Raw genomic sequence first — 22443 nt, 5'->3', positions numbered from 1 at the left:
AAAGCAATATTTGGAAACCTATGCCAACATGCCTGGAATAAACACCTTCAGGAAATGTTACTAGCAGGAATGTTAGTAACTTTCACAGTTTTGTATTAAGCAAATAGTTATGTTTCTTTACCAAAAATTTTGAAGAAATGTTCTCCAAGAGTTAATTTTACAGTGCGACTTCATGCTACTGGAGCCTTCGTATTACTTTAAAGCAGAACTGTGTTTTAATTCTTCCAAGCTAACGTATCAACCCTCAGCAGTGTCTGCTCAGAAAACTTCAACACGTGCATGCAAATTTCACTCTGCCTATGTATAACATTTTCATTTTAGGTCATATATGACATTGTTTTCTCCAGTAAATTTAGAAGTAGAACAACATCAGATCTGTAACAGAAATTCCACTGCAATCATGCGTAATATGGAGAGAGAACTGCCACAGCATAATGCTCAAACACGTTCATTTTTGTTTCCCTTACAGCAGCTTTTCCTACAAGGGTTTAAGTTCATAGAATCATAGAATAGTTCGGGTTGGAAGGGACCTTTAAAGGTCATCCAGTCCAACCCCCCTGCAATGAGCAGGGACACCTTCAACTAGATCAGGTTGCTCAGAGCCCTGTCCAACCTGACCTTGAATGCTTCCAGGGATGGGGCATCTACCACCTCTCTGGGCAACCTGTTCCAGTGTTTCACCACCCTCACTGTAAAACATCTAAAATCTACCGTCTTTATTTTAAAAGTTACTCATGTCACATTTCTTTTTTGCTTCTACAGTTTTTCTTACACTGAAAGCAACTTGCTCTTAATTTATCTTACTAAGACAATATCCGTATTTTAATTCAGTATATCAAGGAAACCTGAGTGGAAGATATCAAGTGAAAACCCAAAGAAATGTCCTTATAATAAAATAGCTTTGCAAGTACAAAAAGGGTTTTTGGAGAGCAGAGTGGAAAACATTGTTTTTGTTGTTGTTGCCTGTTTTGGTTTTGTTTTTCAATGTACACTCTACAGGTTGTTGTTCAAGGTCTCAAAGTTTATATTTTAATAAAAATATATTTAAAATTTCCCTTAGATTAAAAATAACTACAGTAAGACTTCTGATCCAGTGAGACTTTGTCAAATCTGATTTGCCTTAAGCCACTGTTGATCCCAACCTTAGAATGCAGGTTTACTTAACTTACTTAAAGCTATTACACAGTTTGCTACTTACTTAAGTTGTTTTCTCAATGTATTCTACCTCTGATCTTCTAGTAATCACTCACCACTTTTTCACAAACAGTGAGATGCACCAATATATTAATCCTGCTCTCTAAAATGGTTTTTCCTCAAAGCTGCATTCCTTAACAATAAACAAGCACAATAATGCAAAATTAAATGGTTCCTGCATATACAGTATGCACTGTTAGAAATTTGGGGCTACTAACAGCTCATCAATACAGATTGATAGCTTTTCTATTATTACATTGTTTTTCTAGAATACAGTTTCTTCCTTTGTGCAAATGCAGCAGTAGATGGGGCAGATGTTAAATTATTACTGAAACTGTTAAGAGTTCATTTACTCATCTCAAGTTATAAAAGAAAAAAAAAAAGCTTGATTCTCCTCCTAGCAGCTATCAAATCAGGAGGAACTATACTTAACTCAGCTGAGCTACATCAAGTATAAAAGAGGGAGAAGGAAGAGGAAAACTGGGCCAGATAACATTTATTTGTCAGTTGTTTTAGTGTTTGAATAATTCAGAAATGTTTTGATGAAAACAATTATGAGATTAAACAACAATATGAGGCTATTGTGTGTTATTTTGAAAACATATTCATAAAGCATCCATAGTATTTACAGCTGAAGGACTTTTTTGTTTATTGATGAAGCACAGGAAAAAAGTTGTTTCTCCAAACACAAGAATTTAATAAATATGTATTTCAAAAACATGCAAAAGAAGAGGCCAGCCAAAAGGACTAACTTGGAGATATATTTCTAACTAGCATTTTCTAAAAGCAATAGAGCAAAATGGCATTCCGGTAGAACCTGCAGAAGACAGAAAAGGTATGTATCCTTTTGACAGGGGAGGGAACAGGGGTGAAGAGGACAGTGCAACGTATGCGATGTACATGTATACACAATTTAATTATCAACAGATTGCATTATAATTTGACTTTTTACTACTTTAACTCCAACAGTGCCTAGAAGCTTCAAACCAGGCAGACTATACATCATAAAATCAGCACAGTACCACACAGATTCCTGCTCAGAAGCTGTGACTCGGTGTAGTCTGAGAGATGGTGTACAACTTTCGGTTTGTCTAGGCCATTTTTAAGAGATCCTAGACTTTTGTACTGAACAGGCATGTGAGACAACATAGGAAAGAAAATGTCCTCTCTAATGCAGAAATGAGGCATGGAAAACTTAAAAGCCTCAAGCCAAGTCATATGTGAAGCCAAGAAGTGAGCCTGGATCTTCTGAGCTCCACCACAGTGCCTCACCACAAGCCCAATGCCTCTTCTGTCCACCAGATTACAGCAGATCTTCATGGCGCAGCAGGAGCTATAGTCAGAGGTGAAGGACATGGCATAAAATGAACATGAGCTATATGCACTGAGCACAGACAGCTCTTGGACAAGTTACCAAAAAGTTCACCACCAAAGCAGAGAATATTCCTCTGAGAAGTGCTGAACTTACACAAGCAGGAGAAAGACTGCAGCAAACTGAATTGCCAAAGATAAATTAGACACTCTAGCCAAAAGAAAAGAGAGCTGACAACAACAACAGATGGGAAGAGGAGGGAAGGAGAACAGGAACACAGCAAGAAGACATGAACCATAAGGAAAAAAGCATTCGAGTCTGTGGGAGGGCCTAGGTAGCCAGTTAATTACTCACTAAGATTAGTAGCTATTTATTATTATTCTAAATACTTAAGCGAAGCCAGCTCAGAAGTGTCCAGTGGCACTTACATAAGGCAGATAACATGCGGGACTCCTATGCTATTTACTGGTAGCTGAACCTTCCACGTTATTGACAAAGTAACAGAGTATATTATTTAGTATGAAATTTTATATAGGAAAAGAAACTTCTTTTACATAGAAGATCATTTAAATAGAGGTCCAATTGTTTTACTTTAGAGCAGAAAAGCAAGCTCCAAAATTTATCAGCACGCTTTCCCCTGGGGCTAGCACTAGCTTGTGTGATGTACCCAGCCAACAGAATGACAGCTTTAGTTTCAGCAGAATTTAAGCCTTCATGAAAGAAATATTTGGCTCTTCACAAGACAAAAAAAAAAAAAAAAAGCCTAGCATATTAGCTGGCATACCAGTTGTGTTAGCCTATTAAAATAGCTTTAAGCATGAACTGTTTCTTTCACCTAGAAGAAGCTGCAGATACCTGAGTGGCCAATTTTTGAAACTCGCCTGAATTCTGCGCCTATGAAAGTGTGATGGGCTAAGCCTGGGGGAGAAGGAAGAGTCCCTCCCTGAGAGCTTCACCTGGCCACAGAGGAAGGAGCACTCTTTTGCCTTTTCATGCAGAATAAAGAAAACTGATCAAAGTGGGTCAGGCTGAAACATATTTATCCCACAGATAGGTTTGATCACATTTTGCAGCAATTCTTTTTAATGCAGCTAAGCTTTAAAGTTGGTGTCTGTGCGTGTGTCTGTATACACATATGTATATATAGTTTCCCAGGTTTTTCAGCTAGCAACAAGGGAATATTGTGTGAATATTTTAGAAAGGTTTCTAGAAACTGAATTCAGCCCTTGCTACTGTCAATCACTGCATTTGCAAATCAGGTAAAAAAATACACAGATAGAAAGATATGCAAAGTTTAGTCTTTAAAATGGTCTTTATAATTTTTTCCTACCAACTAGCATGATGTCAGAATACCGTTACCACGGTAAAGTGAAGGGATGCAGTCACCTACTGTTTTGCTGGGCTCCTTCTGACTACTTATAGATCCGCTGTGGATTCAGGATAAACTATGACTAAATTTTGATACACTCTTAATTAAAAAAATGTAATTCAGCTATTATCACATAGAAACTTGTTTCAAACAATTCTTCATTCCCCAATTCCTCTCCCATGTCCCAGCCTGTACAACAATGCTTTCCAGCAGAATGCAGATGCACAGTTTTAACCTCTGAATTCAAGAAGCCTTTTGCAGATGCTGCATTTTACATGCGTAAGTAATCCCATGGCAATCAACGCATGTTCTAGAAGAGCACTACACATGTGTACCAAAAGAGCCCCCTGAAAATGAACAGCATTCGGCTACCAAAGCAATTGTCCTCTGAAATGAAAAAGGTTCATTTGCAGTGTTATGCTCTAATAGCCTACCAATTATGTCTCCTTTTAAAATATCAGTGGCTAGTTTCTTAACGCAATTCATAATTTAGGGACAGAGAACATGTGTATCAGTTTCTTGCACAATACATGCAGTTAATCGACTAAACTAAGGATTTTTGACATTTATTTTGCCTCAAGAATTCTCTCCTGATGCCACATAATCTTGAACGTGCCCTAACCCCCAAACATAAAGAAAACATGACTCATAATCACAGCTAACATTATTACCTTTTTTTTTAATCATGCTGCAGAACCTTATTTCGATTCATTCTCAGTATCACAATAGAATTTGCAGGAAGGGAAACCATGGTAACCAACTAAACGTGCTACAGCAGATATCTGCTCAAAAGAACATGCAGTACCATCACACTTCAACGCCCACCACTAGTACAATCTCTACCCATTTCCTCTTTGTCCTCGTCCTAATTATTAAACAAGCTCTCAATCACAAAAGGCTACATTGCAAACCATGTCTTATTGTTACTGTCATTTGCTATAGGTCCTAGCATTAAGCACTGTACTACTCTTTTGCCAAATTTAAAAGCAGATCTAATACCTCCAGGAGTTAATTAGGAATTTTCAGTTCTTCTCATCTGTTTGGAACACCTAATTAACATTACAATGTATTTTATGTATCTTTGTTGTCACAGGGACTTGCTGCTATGTATGGACACACATACATACCTACAATAATTTTCTCTTGATAGTAATTTTTTTAAACCTCAGGGTTGCAAAACATTTTCAGTGGCATTCTCTGATTAATTAATTAGTAAACATTGGTGAATTCTGCTGTGGGTTTTTTTGTAAATAAGCTATGAGAAACCACATCCATGATTAAGTACAGGCATTAAATATATAGGGTGCTGATTTGCTGCTCTCATTTGTGTTTCTGCTTCATTCTCATTTATCCGGTGTCTGAACTGATACAATTTCACAGACCTTCTTAGGCTCTGAACATCAATTTTATTTGAAGGACAGCTCTGAATATTTAGCCAAACTCACACTTAAAACAACATTTAAATTATCATTTTCTTTTTCCCGAAGAACATACTTCTACCTCCGTTACAAATTCTGAGAAACTTGTTTTCTGAAAACAAAACCTGTTTTGCTTCAAATTTAGATTTAAAAGGTGGTCCGTCTTAAAAGTCATGATGCAAATTAATTGCACAATAATGGATGAAAGTAGACAAAAATAGCTCATCAGAAGATGATCAAAATGCAGCTTCTTATACAAGTGGAAAGCAGATTTTACAGTAACTCACCGGCAACCTTAATAACTGAAAAGTTTTTTTGGGGTAAGAATCACTTTTCTACCTTACTAAAGAAGAAGAAATACTCAAAATCTTCACTTTGAACTCAGTTAACTATTCCACAGCATTGCACTAAGATTATTTGACTGCCTTGGTTAAGTCTGCAAAAGCTATTATTTGTCCTGTCCTATATTTGGTCATTTAATCAGTGCTAGGCTATGTCGGTAGCTATTGCAGCTCAGGAACAAGATTTTCAGATCTACTAAGGTAGTTCTATAAAAGCATCAGAGCCTAATGCCCCACAGTGGTCAAAAATTCATTTAGAAAGGTTTAGAGAACAATGAAAGAAAACTCCATGGCCCACTTTATCTTGAACAGGATGTGCAGTCGTGGTCCCCTCATCTCCAAAAGACCATCACAGAGTAAGAGAAAGGCACAGAGAAAGATGACAGAGATGAGGAGGGGTACGGAACAGCTTCACCACAAAACCTGAATGTATAGCCTAGGACTCATCGACCTATAAAAAGAACAATAAGGGGGACGTGAATGGCACGGAAAAGGTAAATGGACATCAATTGTTCACTGTTTCTCATAATACAAAAACTAGAGAGCATCCAATAAAATGGTGAGATAAAATCTTCAAAAAAGGGATGCTGCTTCCCATAAAATCTAGTTAAGGCACGGAACTCATGCTACAGTTGCAAACAGCAAAGTCTATGAGGGTTCAAAAATGTGCTCAGAAAGCCACTAGACAAAAATCAAAAATCTCTCCATCAAAAGCCTGAAAAAATAGCAAAGATAACAACTCTGCTCAGAAGTCCCTGAACAGCAAATTTTCAGCAGCTGGGAGAGCACACCAGAGAACTACTACTACATGTTCATCTTGTTCTTAACACTTTTCTTTCAATGTCTGCTATTAATAGCTACCAAAAAGTGGATACTGGACTGGACTACAAACTGGTCCTTTGATCTGACCCAGTGTGTTCATAGTCAGAGAACTTGCTAATACAGTAACAGAGATACATAAGTGGGGAGAAGCTCTTTGCAAACAATTACCCAGATCTCTCCCCAGATCTGCCCATTTTATGATGACTTAAGGCATCCCTTAGACTAACTTAAAAAGAAGTGAGATGCAGAAGAGCCATGTTAGGAGTAGAACAGTCCATAAAAGAACCTTAATGCACCAACTGCATTTGCATTCTGTGCATTTTGGCTGTAGCTGAAGGCTGTAGCTTAGTGTGATTGTCCAATCTGTTGCAGATTTCACAAAAACATGTTTTTAAAACTGTGAATTCTGTCTGCCTACGAAGGAGTTATGATTTGTGGCATTAACAGTTTATCCTTTATCTTCTAGAAGGATTAAGTTGCTAAACAAGTGGAAATCTTCAGTACAGAGCAAAGACAATCTGAGCATCTCTGGAAGATGCCCACTGTAAGTACAGTCTAGAAGGGAATGAGCAATAAGGATAGAGACAGAACAAGAGAGAATCTAATTGTTTTTCCCCTATAATATAGCTCTCTGTGAGGTGATCTTCTTTAATAATTCCAGAAGAAGATAAATACTCACTTTACAAAGTTGAGCTAGTGTTCATTAATCTCTATCAGATTTGCAGCATAGAGGATGATGTATTCACAAATATGTTTGGGCAGTCATAATAAGGATTCTGAGTTCTACCTTTATGTCTCATCTAGCTTGCTTTGTAGCCAAAGGGTTATTTTTAGCATTTTTTCTAACTTCCAATTTAACTATGTTAGAAACTTTACCAACACAGCAGATACCTGATGTTGAAGTTGATTAAATAAACTGTAATATAAAATAAATAAATCAAACAACAAACACCAGGATATCTTTCTTTTTGAATTCCAAGGATGCAGAGGATGCAGCGCCTTCACTTAATTTAGTAGCACCAAACCAAAATATTAGACAAACAGAACTACAATTGGAACTAAATTCAAAACTTCACCAATGGCTGGTATGAACATACCATGGAAATTTTAGACATCAGCTACAATAGCTGGTGGAATCAAATGTAGCATTCAAATTCTTCCATGATGATTTGAGGAGTTGGCTGGTTTGGGTCCTCAGGACAAAGCACAAAAAGCTTGTTTTTTCCATTGCCAAAATGAAGACCGGAAATATTTCATTACAGAGACATCATACCTTGCCACAGAAAGGGTTATGATCCTGTTTCACTAAACTGCTCTTCACGACTGGATGCACTGGGTTTTTCAGGATTCCCAGGCACACTGACACAAACACAGGAAGAAGACATCTGCCAGAGCTGGGCGTGCTGAGCTGTCTGTATTACTGAATTGCCTGCCACCCAAAAGAAAAAACTACGGGCCAGGAAACAACCCTGTCTCAGTCTCCACAGCAGCTGATCCTACCCAATGTTTCCACAAGACTTTTAGGTCTCAATGAACTGGGATTTTATGATGCAATCACACTTCATAGGTAGTTTCCAATTTGTCCTAATCACAATTGACAGACTGTCAAAGACAGACAAATCAGGCAACAAACACACACAGTGAGAGAAAGATTCAGTAGATACACAGAAATACAGAGGGAACCAAGTATTTATGCCAAGAGTCAATGGGTACCCTCAAACATCTAAATTTTACTCAACATTTTCCATTCATTTTCCAAAGCATGCCTGAAAAACAATCATAAAACATGGATATTCCATTTTATGTTTTGTCACTATGTTAGTTATTGCAGGATTAGAGCACCTCTTCAGCATTGTTGGGTTAACTTGGTAAAATGATGTGAATCCTGTTCTGTGTCTGTTTCGCTATATAAAACTAACAGCTGACCAAGTTTTCTTTTCTCCCACACCTTCTAAAGGGTAAAACAAAGGTAAAGAAGGAACAGCAACAATCATACAGAAGTGATCTTAAAATTAACATGACTGCTTGAACGACTGAGTGGCATTTAAGCCTAGTATGAAAAAACCAAATTTGATTCACACAGCTAGAAAAGAAAGGGTGAAATTGGAGACCCTGAAGTCAATCAAAGCCTTCCACCAAACTTGGAAAGGTTTTTCCCATACATACCACCCTACTGACAAGCTCTGTTTCTGGCCAAGGAGATGACATTCTGAAATTCCTGCTGGGATTATCTAAGCTGCGGACAGAGCTACCTTTGCCGTCTGCCAGTGTAGTGACACAAATACAAATCATGGTCTCAAAAACTGCTATCAAATACCGGTAAAATTACATAAACTCATCATGGCAATCACAGCAAACTTCTTACAGTCAGGATTAATAGACAGACTGCAGAAATTACCTAGTCTTTAAGAGATGCTACAAGGTCAGCAACACAGTCAGTGGGAATACTGGCTAATGGGTATATCCTGCATATATTATTCCAGGGAGAGGAACAATGGAAACTGAGCAAAACTCTGCCTCCAGTCAATGGAAACACAGACTCCTGCTACACTTCCTAGTAGAGAGAAAAAGAAATCCTAGTGGCAGAATTCCCACGTGTGGAAGACACAGCGCTGCAGTTCAGAGAACTTTCACTTAAGGTATGAGAGCAAAGACCCTCATTCGTGTACTTTAAAGGCCAGCATCAAGACAATAGAGCATTACTTGCTGTGGGATGGAAAGCAGCCACCCAGACTACCACCCTTAATATACAAGTCATTCAGCCAGTGCTTCAACATAATGAAATGGTTGCAACGTGCTGCAGTTTCAGATTCTGAGGTGTTTTGCCAAATGCTGAATTTCCTCAAAATAAATCAATGATAACAGCTTTGCTATCATTTGAAACTGTTTCCCAAATTGATCACCAACAGCTATCCATTCTCTTTTCTATTGGGTGTAAAAATAGACTTCATTGCCTTCAAAAAGGTTTTCCAGTTTGAAAGAGATGCCATCAAACCTAGAAAAGACCCATCTTTTGACCTGCTGGACTGGAGGAGCATTTGTAAAACAAGCCATATCAATGCATCCTGCAAGACACTCAGCAGCTTCATCCTTCACAGCCTATAGGCCCTGTACCTTCTGCACTGTCAGAAGCAAGGGGCAGGAGTTCTGTCTTCAAGCCAGGTGTTATGACAACTGTCTTCTTTTTAGCTTTAAATGAATATTGCAAGTGCAGAAGTAGATGAAATGGAGTATTAGGCCCTAATAAGCAACACCAATTTATTCACATTGTTAATGCAAACCAGTGTAAATGTCAATAATGTTTCTATTTGGAATCTTATTACTACAAAAACAAATATCTCAGTAACATATACCTCCCCCCCCCCCAAAAAAGAGAACTAATTCATCACAACCTATTATTTCAAGATATTCTTATTTTAATTGTAATCTTATTTTACCCATATAAAACTTTCAGGAACTGCATCTTCTCCTTCAATGTTTTTCTGTCCCACTTAGTTTCAAAACATTGCTAATAATCACCATCTCCCATCTGAGTACTTAGGTGTACAGCCCAGGCCAAAATAACCTCCATTATCATAGAAGTAATTAAACTATTTAAAACTCACAACTATTTAAGTTGTTTTCTAATTTCAGTTTTTATTTCAGTTTTTTATTTATATCTGATCCACTTGACAGAATTTTGCAGAGCGAGGAAACAGATCTGCAAACATTGTTAGCTAACAGGTGTTCAGATAAAAAACCCCTCCTGATTTATTGGCCATCCCACAGAGGGACTAGAGGGAACCAATTGCTCTTCAGCAACAGCTAGCTAGCTAGCTAGCAAGTAACCCACAGTAGACTAGTCAGGTGAACTCAGAAGATGCCTTTTATTTCTTGACCGCCTGCTCTCCCAACATCTACATGGGGTCACATCTGTAACATAGTGGGAGAAGGGCAAAATGAAGCACCACCAGCAAAACCACAATTGCTATTATCCTGATGGTGCAAACAGTAAGGAATGTTAACACTTCAGAAAGGGTTAGGGAAGGTTAAAGATACCAAATCTGTAACTAGGGTAAAAAAGTACCATGATTTTTGAAAAATCTTAAAACAATCACAGTAAGTTTAAGCACTAAAGTCAACAACACAGTACAGTCTTTTGAATATTCTATAAATTTAAAAATGAAGTATTAATTACCAACCTTAATGCTAAAGTGTAGGTTCCAAGTTGCCGTTGGCTTTCACGAATGAGATAGCTTCCCTCTGCAACACTTAATAATTGGTCAGCTTCCTCCCTTGAGATCATCCCATGGAATCTAAGGAACAAAGACTTTTTGAAACACATGTCTTTTTACTTTTAAATCACTTTTTCCTCTTCTTTTAAAAACCAACAACCATGGTAATTAAGAAAGAAACAAACATAAAAATGACTGATTTTCAGGAGTCTATGCCTTAAATTAATCTCCCTTTCTGCCTGCATCTGAAGTCATTTTAAATGGTTTAGAAAGGCTTCTGTGAAAAAATATCTATGAAACAAGTATATCGCTTTTTAAATCTGCATCTATCAATTTGTTATGTAGAAATAAATCCATTTTCTCCTGCTGGCTTCACATGTTTTGTGCTAGTGGCATGCAATCCAACATTTTGCAGCATTCGGGGATATTATGGCAATTTGCTAAAATCTTGGGGATTGCATATAATCTCAGTAATTACTGGTGTAATAACCTAGCAATACTACACATCTTTTACCAAATTAAACACAAATAAGATCTGCTTTGTTTCCCCACACTCAATCTAACCATCTTTGCCTTAGCAGTCTGTGATAGAAGACACATATATACTGTACACTTATATAGCACTTGTGATCCAAATCTTTTTTTTCCTGCACACAAACACCTTTTGCAAAAGCCAACTGGAGGTGGGGGTAGAAAGACACAACCCTTTGAAAGTATAGAAACCTATGTTTTTCTCACTTAAGGTAGCACTCAATGATATCCATATCCATCAGAAAATGCAGCTGTAATTTTAGGCAGACAAAAGTGAAGGTACTGCAATAATAATCTGATGGTGAGCAAGACACACTGCTGTAAAACACACAGAAGAAACAAGGGGCCCAGAGCAAACACTTGCAACTCTTCTGTAACTATTATTAACAAACATGTCTGGATAAATCACTTTCAGAGATGTATGTTACTTACTCTCTTCCATAATATTTGGGTCTGTTCTCTACCTAGAAGAAACAACAGAAATTGTAATGTTTCATAACAAGTGAACCCATACAGTAAGCATACTGTCCATAATATAGTATTAAAAATAGAAAGGGATATAATGTGAAAGTACAGACAAAAATCGCCTACTATCCCAGGATTTTCCCTGTGTGTGGAATATAGGGAAACCAAAGGCAAACCTTTGGGAAACACTGTACTTCTGAATGGCTTAAAACAGAGCGAGAAAGAATGAGCTGCTTGGATCATGTCATTCTCAGGGCTCTGCTAATACAAACTGATGGCATTAAGTATTGCTTGTACAAATTGCCAAAAAGGGGAAACAAAAGATTCATTCCATGGGTGTAAGTGTGCTATATTGTTAAGTGCACTAATACAGTGAAATATCTATAAAACTCTTAAATTTACAAGTTTATCTTCCATCACAGAGCTGTTGGTGCCACTGCTGCTAGAAATTAAGCCACTACCATATCCCCTCAGAGTGAGGGCAAGTGGTAGATTAAACGATCAAGTGCCTAAGTCTTGCACTTCTTGACTTCACTAAACTGTGTGATCTGTAGTATCACCTAAAAGACCGCAACAGGTATGCATGCGTTATGCTGTGTAACACCAGCCTGTCCATGCTCTAGAGACCATACAGTGTAAATGCACACAACATGCAAGGGTGTCAGAACACAATCTGCCTCCTAAGTATTTCAGACAAAGTAACTAATCTGCAATTGTCCAGGAAGTTTAGAGACAAGTGAGGAACTGCAGACCTCCCAGAAATCAGCTCAATAATCTAAACCACCAGATTATCCATCCTTGCTAAATTTAAAGGAGGAAAAACTCTTTGGGGAGTAAAATTCAACAATTATACAACCTGAACTACAAGAGTATAAAACGATCCAGCTATAATAAAACACAAAACACTCACAGTAAACTGCCACTTCAGTTTCTTTTTTCCATCTTTTCAGAAAAAAGCCTATTAAAATTAGCACTTCTCTCCAGTTATCTCAGTGGAGTGTAAAAGATTTCAGATGTCCAAAACCATGAAAAATACATCCTGGTGTACAGTCTAATCACAACTCTTCCACATTCCCAGCAAATAAAAAGCTATTGTGATGGTTCATCACTTTTGAAAAATCATTCCATCACTGGAAAGATTTATAATGCTCTAAAAGATTTTCTTTTCCTACCTAACAGCAAACAAGAGTTGACCAATGTGATAACTATTTTCAAAGGGCCTGAAAAGACTGGATCATTCCAAAAAAGAAAAAAAAGTCTTACATATTTTTTGTTAAATGTAGGCTATTTCTTCAATAGGAAGACAGCAATATGAACAGAGAAAAAGCGAAAACATTTTATTGTTGTTGTTATAGAAGCTTGCAACAATTCCTAAATAAATCCTCAAGACAAGACACTAGACTCAGGCAGTTGTTAAAGAATCCTGTCGTGGGTAAGATTGTGTTGTCTGCCTATTGAGATTTTATATTTATCTCAGTGAATACAGTGAATTTATATGACAGAACTGGAAATGAATTAGTAATGTGACAGGGCATCTTCAGAGTACTTGCAAATCCTAAGACAAATTATAATATTATACTCTGTGTGCAAACATTTGAAAATGTGAACTTGTAGATGACTGGAGCAAAGCATCAGAGAAAAGCTCTGCTGGACTTCCAGGCAATTGTAGCTGGGTTTGCAGTTCATCTTGGTGAATGATGAGTTAAAGAGGAAAATAACCACTTCTGTTAACATTGAGTCTCTACTAATCAGTTCTACCAAGTCACAAAAACTTCAGTATAAATGTTGATGTGTAACACTGTTTGCTTGTATAAGGCTCAGTGCAACTGGAACCCCAATTCATTGAGTTATATTGCCTGGTTTTTGGTGTTCTGGTTTTTTTTCATAATTTTTTAAATTTATGATAGTATTAGGGCTTTTTGACATCTTGACTGAATGCATACATTTAGACTCTAAGGCAACTCCATCAGAACTCAGCAGGGGCCTTCTAATTCACTCAGAATTAGCTGGGCTACGTACACACTTAGTGCAGTGCATGTGAACTTAGGAAAACACGCTGATTTCCCATACGCCAAGTTTACCATACAGTAAACACTGTTCCCCAGCTTTCTGTAATGCTTCCTACAAGTGTCGTTACACCAACTATACTCATGGCAACTTAGGCATAAACGGCGGCGTAGCATTCGTTCTTACTTCAGGTATCCTTAGCTGCACCAGAACTAGAAGTGACATGCAGCTTTCTTGATCTTTTGTGTCCGCCTGGACTTCACAAAGTTCCTGCCAGACTGTATTTCTACAAATTGCAATTGCAGGCACCCATGTATCCTCCAGTTGCACATGAGCACTGAAAGCCAAAACAGTTCGGAAGCTTCATTACCCTAACTTTCACACTCAGTCAGCCTTAAGTTAAGGAGACAAAACCAAAACATCCATCTGGACTGGAACTAAAACCCACCTAAGACAGGAAATACATTTCTAAATAAAATCAAAGCAGTGGCAAGAAATCGGTCATTTTAAGTAAAGCTGTTAGCTGACAATACAGTGTAATTATCCTCTGCAGAGTTTCTTTCTGATCTGGCAGTATTTTTGGACCAAAGTATCATTGAGCGTGAGTAGAGGCAGCCTTTGCTACTTCATTTTCTCTGTATCCAGTGAAGATCAGCTGAATGCTAAGTCTTTGGACTTCTCAGGACTTTTTATTTATGGGAAACATTTCCTATTGTGGTTTGTTTAGCCTGTGTTTGGTACAGTTTTAAAAACTGCTTCTAACTTAGAAAAAAAAATTGTGAGATATTTGTTTTCAATGTGCTTATTTGTATAGCACTGATGCAGAGGCCACAGGAAAGATTCAGGTCTCACTATGATACCTGCAAGAAACACAAAGGTCAGCAAGATATCCACCATTGTTTTGTTCCTGATTTATTCAAACTGAGGCATGAAGCCAATGAAACCAAGTTTATCAACAGATAAATGGAGCAGATTTGGCAAGTGCCTTACAGTAGCCATTCCTTTGGAAAAGAGCTTAGTTACCATGAAAGTTGGGAAGTCATTCTGGGTGAATATCATACAGGTAAAGCCATCTTTGAGAACAGCTCTAACAAGGATGTGGATTATATATGCCCACTCTATGCTACGTTTCTTGACTACTCACAGAGGCCATTTTCACAAGACTACATAGAGATGCTGTTTAACAGGCTTGTTAACTACTAGCACGGAATTACGACGAAGCCTCCCAATAGGATGGAAAAGGCCAGTGATTTTAATTATCTCCATCATTTGTCTGTTTGATATTTTTTCAAACATAGTTATTTAAAATTTATCGTGGAGTGCCTTCATATAGGAGGCAAGGATGCTATAAATATGCCTGCATGTGCACGCACACACATGTGTCTATAAAAGATTATATGCACAGCAAATACAAGTTCCAGGGAGGTAATACAATATTAATTGGACAAACAACATTACAATTTGGATGTAAGCCTCACGCAGAAGTCAAACATCCTTAGAATGTTATGGAATCATCAAGTTTACAAATGAACATCATACAGTGTTAAAAGCCTTGGCTCTGCTGCACCTTCACAATAAAAAAATCCCAAATGAATGCAATGCTCTTTTTACCTCAGTGTCACTCCACTGATCTGTGTGTTGCTCTGATATGAAACTGGTGTAATAGAGCAGAAACTTGAATTCTCTGTATTTGAGAAGCATTTCATGTTAAGTAGGTCATTCCGTTGAATACACCTCTCAGTATCAGCACTTGTACAACACGTGCCTTTGCATTTTTATGGTGTGATTTCCAATTATTCTTTAACAAGTGCTTTTTCCCCTAATCATCACTCTTGCTTATGTCAACAAGTGGAATACAATAAGGCAAGAGGAGCAATTTAGGTGCTAATATGTTACCAAATTACATGTTGTTCCCTCCCACTGACCTCTTTGATGTTCTCTGGACCAAAATTCTCTTCCTAATATTTATGAATTTGTTTACACAGCCGAATAATTCAACCACTTAGGAAAAGCTTCTGCTCCCCACTGACTCACACATGGCTGCTAATAGAAACCCAGCTGAGAAAGAGCAGATCACAAAGCTCAACACTAGCAGGAGAGGCTGAGACCAGAGAGAAAGGTTAAACACGTTACTGCTCGCTGAATATATTTTCACTTCGAAACTGGCTCAGCTGCATAAATTGTTCAATACTTATAATGAAAAACACTTACCTGCATTATAACGAATTAATGCAGAAATAGGAAAATGCATACTGATAATGTATTCTTTCAATTTTACCTTTATTAGGTAAAAATAAGCTTCAAAGCTTTGTTTTGGTAAATGGATTCTTTAATGAGAAAATGTGTATTTAACATGTTCTGTTCTGCAGCTAAATACCTGCAACTGACTGATCCTTTCATAGCTCTATTTTCTTTAGTTCAGTTCTCACTAGTTTCTAAAATCTGCAGATTTTATTTCTCAGTTCCTACAACAATGTTCATGGTGCAGACACAGGTTTACTCTGCAGCTCAGGGGCTAGGATAAAGCTATTTTAGAACACAGAATGTCTCTTCTTTTTTTGTTCCCTCTGGCACAGGGAAAGTTTTACACTTAAAGTTTGTCATATGTTATAATCTTGTTTTGGAATAAATTAATGAAAATATGATATTATAGACACTACTAATGTGTTGCATTTCTTTCTTCAGTGATGACAAGACTTAGCAGAGTATTTTGATTGCTTGTGGTACTTTTGCCAGTTCCCCATTGACTCTAACAGACTACCTTCTTATAGAATTAGATGAGGAGGACCTCTCTATGTAGGGATGCAGTAAGCTCAGATACCCTCCAAAGAGCTTGGATGATTAGTTCATGCAGGACACCACTCACCCACAGCAAATTTTCCTCCCTAAACCAGTCCAACTTTTCAATTTGCCACCTGTATAATAGCTAATAAAATTTTATAATTAACAGTATTACAATTCAGTGATAACAAGGATGAGAAAATTATAGCGGTCAGTGTGATTCGTATTTGAAGAAGCTTTACACAGTTGCTTTTATATTTGGCTGGCAAGAGTAGGTCTCTTGTTTGATTCTAAAAAGAAGCCAGTCTGGATCAGATCAATAGCTGAAGGATTTCCAGCACTCCAGAGGCAGGAGACATTTTGATTTTCAGATACCAAATACACATTTATATCTCTGTTTATCTGACTGGATAGGCTAATAGCATTCTAAGAAATACTGCGAAGGAGAACTTAGTAAAAAATTTGCTAGTGACTTCTGATCACCTAGAGCAGAAAGACCCCAAAGCAGTTCTCTGCAGTCAAACTAGCACGGGATATAGTGCCAACAGATCTTATTGAATATGCTGGACCCCTTTATCAGTTTACAGTTTTTCCCTGACTACAGGGTACATATGCATTGTGCAGTCGACATGCAAAACAATTACAATTGTTAAGTTATCTGCTGTAAGATTTCCTTAATGTGATGGTACTTTCCCACTCCTTACATTTCTATTATGGTTTTTTGTTTGTTTGTTGTTGTTTTTTTTTTTTTAAAGAAACCAAAAGGTATATAGAAAAATGAAGATTCTAATTCTGTAGGAATTAAAACATTCACAACTGAGGCTCTCAAAGCATCTAACTGAAGAAACTGAAGAACTGTTGCTCATCACCACAAGAGCCAGGCAACTTTATAAGCATACACTGTAGGTTTGTCACTACATGAGTAAACAATAGCAGAGCTCCGAGATAAGACTCAGCAAATAAAAGACTACAGTGATTGTACAGGCATAATGTCAGCACCTCAGTGAACAGTGTCAGAAGGCTACCAAACAGCCCTCATACATTTTACAATATGCATATATATATATACCTACACACACACCAGCACTTCTTCCACCAGTGAAATACTTTTGAGGAGAGGAAGGAAAAAGCAACTGTTCAACAGCACTTAACAACAATAAACACAATCCCTTGGAGGCAGGGAGTAAAATACTTCATCCTATCCAGGTGAGCACTCTGTACAGTCTCTATACAATCACAAACCTGTATTGTAAGACTAAGCTCCTACAAGACTTCAGATATTTTGTATATTAAGGTAATGAAAAACCCTATCATAGGGAACACAAAATAGAAGAGAACCTTCCTAATAATGTTGCAATGGGAATAAAAAACTGGAAAACCTCCATTTTTTTCACAGCTCAGATCTTATCTTCTATACATCTCTCCTTCAAAGCTCCATCCCACCTTATTTGATGTACACAAGATATCTGCACAACAACCTTAACAAGAATACCACTGCTTGGACCCTCATTAATAGTGGAAACACTGGTTAAAACAAAACCTTTTTCTACAATGCTTCTTGTAAAATTCATGTATTGTTCTTTCCTATAGCTATGTCTTGCTTAAGTGCAATCAGCTATAGCTATACTTTTTATAAAAATACAAATCTATCAAATTAACAAAGGAAAACAAGAGTGCTTCCACTAAATGCAGTATTTCACTTCTGTTAAGTCTCTACTTTTTATCTTAAAAATTGACATACTTCTTCACAGAATCACAATTGGGCATTTGAAAAGATGACACAGAAATGCCTGTTTAATTCTGTAAAGTAATCCTCCTTGTGATCTAGACTGTAAGCTATTAATGTTCCTGACAGTGCTATGTCCCTCTGTATGTAATACTACGTCAAAGTGACTAACATATTTCAAAGATTAATTTCCTTTCTCTTGGCACATTAAAAATGCTTAAGTTCTATTGCAGCAATGTAATAACTTTCAGTGGTTATTCAGCAAGAGCTGTGTTTTGTAATACTGCTTAACAAGTCAACCCTAACATTTCAGCATTTTTGAAATTGAAATTAATGCTTCCCAGGTTCCTAACGGAAGCTGCAAGAGAGACGCAGTTATGAGTAAAATCTTGCTAGCACGGATGTTTGGTATCAGTTAAACCCTCCAGCACCACAGCTCTGGAGAGGTGCTGCGCTGCTGGATGGCAGCTCAGGGTACACTAGCAATTTGCGGTCTGCCACAACAACTGACCCCATGAGCAGGTGCTTCTGTATCACTGTGTATCAACAGGAACCCGTTGTTACTATTTGGATCCTTAAAATCTGTGGCTCTGCATAGCTTAGCTACTAGTATTAATGAGTCTTAAGTACTACGACTCAAATAACAGAACCAGAGGAGGTTTCAGTCTTCCCTCTGTTGATTTATTGCACACATCTAGCAGCAATGGCTGTACAAACAGGTGCATAGTTCCCCTGTACAGCTCTGCTCTTGCTTCTGTGAATTTCTGACCCAAAAAGGAGGAGAAAAGGCATGTTTCCATGTACCTAAGAATCAAAAACCAGTAAATGATTCTCTGGTATACACATCATACCCAAAATGCTTTTTAATTTTATTTTTAGATCAAATGGATTTCCAGGTACCAGTGCCCCCAAGGCTACTTACTCTAATCATGGCACCAAGTGTCCCAGGGAACTGCTGTTTGGGTTAGACACCATTAAGTATAGACTTGGAATTACTGGACTCTATAAAACTGAACCTTTATAATACCCACCTCACGAGTGCAGGTTATCCTTCTAGGATGGGGAGCTTCCTGTTGCAACTGATACACTGGGAGAAGGCAGAAGTTAAATTCTGATTAATACAGAATCATTTAAGTTAGGCATTTTAACACTAAATATTGCTGTTTAAATAAAGACGACTTTCTGCAAGATTTAATGCAAGGATACATATATGAAGGTCTCAAAAATTACTTACATGTGGTCAGAAAAAAGAATGTTGCTAGCCAAAATGGGATTACTGATGATCTTTACAATTAAATTGATCAAGTACTATGGAGTAACTAGGTGAGACCAGTCAAGATTCCATCAACTAGATCAGAAAAGGAATCATGACAAACACAAATTAAATTTTATTATATGTCAAATCAGGCTGCTGTCAGACTTTCTTCAGTAAGCAGATGGAATCCCATCCTACTACGCTGGGCACACACTCAGTCACCTGAAATATGTCAAGACTTTACAAGAATCATTCAGAACTTTGCAGAATCAAACCCTCTGCTTTTGCCACTGGTCAGTGATGACCTTCCTGAACAGAGAGAGAAATGGCCTTTGCATTTGCAGATCTAAAGAAATCAGGAGTTGAGTAGCAGAGTAAAACATTTAAGGCCCAAATTATGACATGCACTTACTAGTATCTTCCCTCCCTCTTTTTGTCTTTTTTTCTTTTTTTTAAATAAGCCTCTTAGGAGCCAGTTGTAAATGTAATGGTACTAATGTGTAGACTTTCTTATAGGAGTGACTTTCAACTTCTATCCCAAAAAGAGTTTGGTTTGGCAAGTCACCTTCAAAATGAGGCTGTCAACACTAAGTCAGTATTTGAATAGTACTCTAGAACTGATAAAATGGATATTTGGAATTGTAATCTTTTAAAATAAAATTTTGTTTCGATCATTAGTACTAACACCAAGGTCTAATAACATGTGCTGTCACCTTCTTCAGGTAATAAGATCATAGATTGATTTAACCAGTAAGATTTGACTTCATTACACTTCTCATTTGATCACGAGTCTTTTCCACTGACAAATGCTGTATTTATGTGCTAAGTTATATGGGAACTGAGCAAATGGCAAGATGCCCGATGATATGGCAATCATAAGATAAAATGGAAAAATTCACTCCCTTTGTTCCAAACAAAAAACCTAATGGTTTTTCCTGACGTTACTAAAATCAATCCTTACCATTCTGTATTGGTATTACAAAAATGATTTTTGCAAGTGATGAAGAACAGCACACTAGTATAAAAACCAGTAATTTTCATTTCCAGCATAGCATGACCATTTATTTTGCCAGCACACAGATTCCCTAGCTTCTGTTGTAAAAGTCATATTTGATGGCACTGGACCTTGACTCTACAGTTCTCAGAATTAGATGTGGACAAGTTCAAAGGAAAAAAAAAATCACAGAGCAAATATGGATTTCTCTGAATTTCACAGAAGAGCAGTGGAGAATCACAATCAGCATGCTCTGCCAAAATTGGCTAAAAACTGAGAACTGTTTCCCACCTTACTTCAAGCCAGGCTGAAACGATTTTCTGGAAGGAAATTCCTCTTCTCCAAAGGCAGTACCTTTCTCCTCTTCCAGTCAGAAGCACAGCAGGTAGACTAGTTAAATTACAAAACAGGATGCCCATTCCTCCTCCTCTAATTGATGTATGCAATTCAAACTGTTCAACACCAGTTTCCTTGCTGTAATTATCGCCAGGGAAGTCAAACAAGACATTCCACTTCATCCATCATGAGACAGAAATATAATCAAACCCCATGACTCTGCACTTCATTCTGAACCATGGGAAGGGTTCACTATGGCAAAGCATGACAGTGTAGGAGAGTGGGTATATACACATTTGCACACGCCCAAGCCTTCAGCTCCTGGCAAGGTGCCAATGAAGACTTGGTATTAGAGAGGTTGGACCCCCCTGTTACAGATTATGGCATGGAATAAACCAGACAAAGAGGCAGTGTTCCCCGAGCTCACAGAAGGTACAGAGCTGTGATTCATTGTTAATGCTTACAACTGGGAGCAAAATACACAGATCTTGGTAACAAGTATGAAAATGTATCGCAATCATGACTAATGATGTTTAATACCAAGGAGTGAAATGTCTCAGATTTATCTTTTAGCCCTCCACTGCAAGAAAAAAGCTTGTTCAAATCATTCAGTGTGCAAATTCTTTAATATTAAGTGGCTGACTTGGCATATGACAAGCTACTGGTATAATATATAATGATTCAAAAGGCACAGACAGGCTTTGCCACCAGATTCGCAAAAAGACCAAGGTCCCAGCCATCTCAATTACATGACAGCAATTGCATATGTTAGCAATTATTAAAAGCTGTTCAAAGTCATCCATCTAAAGAAAACACTCAAGGTGGACAAATTAAAAGCCTTCAGCCTTTTTTTAGACGTTGCCTTTCTATTTTCTTCAATTAACATAAATGTATTTTAAGAGACCCTGACATTCCTAGACTGTTAAGGTGTAAGCAGTTTTGCCAACTCCTGTAATTTTTACTACAAATTTCACAATATCTGACTATTTACTTACAGCCTAAGCTCTTTGAAATTTCTTATGAGACATGTTCTCATTTACAGAAGTCATCTAATGCTCATATTGCATAGAAGATCTTGACTATGTAACTCATGATCACTTTAACAACTCAAAAATTGGAAACCAAACCCAAACAAGAAGGCCGATTTATGAGTTTTAAGGCCTAACTGTGATTTTTGAATGCATCAGGTTGGCAATGGCAGGGACAGAACAGAAACAACTGACCTCTGTGAGTCATTAACAGAAGACTGGTCTAGGTGACAGAACAGCTGTTTTTCTAATGCTCATTTAATTCTACTACGTATATTTTAGCTGACAAAAATACTTTAATCTGCTCTCTTACACTTACTCTCTTTCTAAATATGGTTTTCACCAAGCCTTTAAGACCAATCCAAAATCTCTGATTGAAAACAATCTCCCACTGCAGGATGGAAACCTTTTTGAAATAACTGCATTTTCTCAGGTGCTAAATCTCCCCAGCCTTTAGAGAGCAACATTTTCATCATGTGAAATGTTGCTTGAGCAAATCTCTTTAGCCTGAAGACACCAAGCCTTGGGAATATATACAAAAGAAAATGCAAATGTAAGTCTGACATCCCTAAACTGTTAAGTGTGTTAAACACGCAAACATTCTGCTTTCGAAATCTGCTTTTAACAGAAGACTCTTTCTTGCTGTGGTT

At 37.5% G+C, this 22443-nt stretch overlaps 1 protein-coding gene across 1 annotated transcript in view; it reads right to left on the bottom strand.

Moving 5' to 3' along the window:
• Positions 1 to 22443, bottom strand: part of CHN1 (chimerin 1) — a 105547-nt gene that overhangs the window by 59481 nt on the left and 23623 nt on the right. The window contains exons 4-6 of the mRNA XM_052792133.1: positions 19212 to 19267; positions 11634 to 11665; positions 10638 to 10751 (exon numbers count right to left, since the gene is read on the bottom strand). Coding sequence (XP_052648093.1) covers positions 10638 to 10751; positions 11634 to 11665; positions 19212 to 19267 — 202 coding nt within the window. The remainder of the gene's footprint in view (positions 1 to 10637; positions 10752 to 11633; positions 11666 to 19211; positions 19268 to 22443) is intronic.

The sequence above is a fragment of the Harpia harpyja genome, chromosome 7, assembly GCF_026419915.1.
Source record: "Harpia harpyja isolate bHarHar1 chromosome 7, bHarHar1 primary haplotype, whole genome shotgun sequence".
NCBI classification, from domain to species: Eukaryota; Metazoa; Chordata; class Aves; order Accipitriformes; family Accipitridae; genus Harpia; species Harpia harpyja.
Note: the sequence above shows the minus strand (reverse complement) of the source record. Positions and strands in the feature narration are given on the sequence as shown.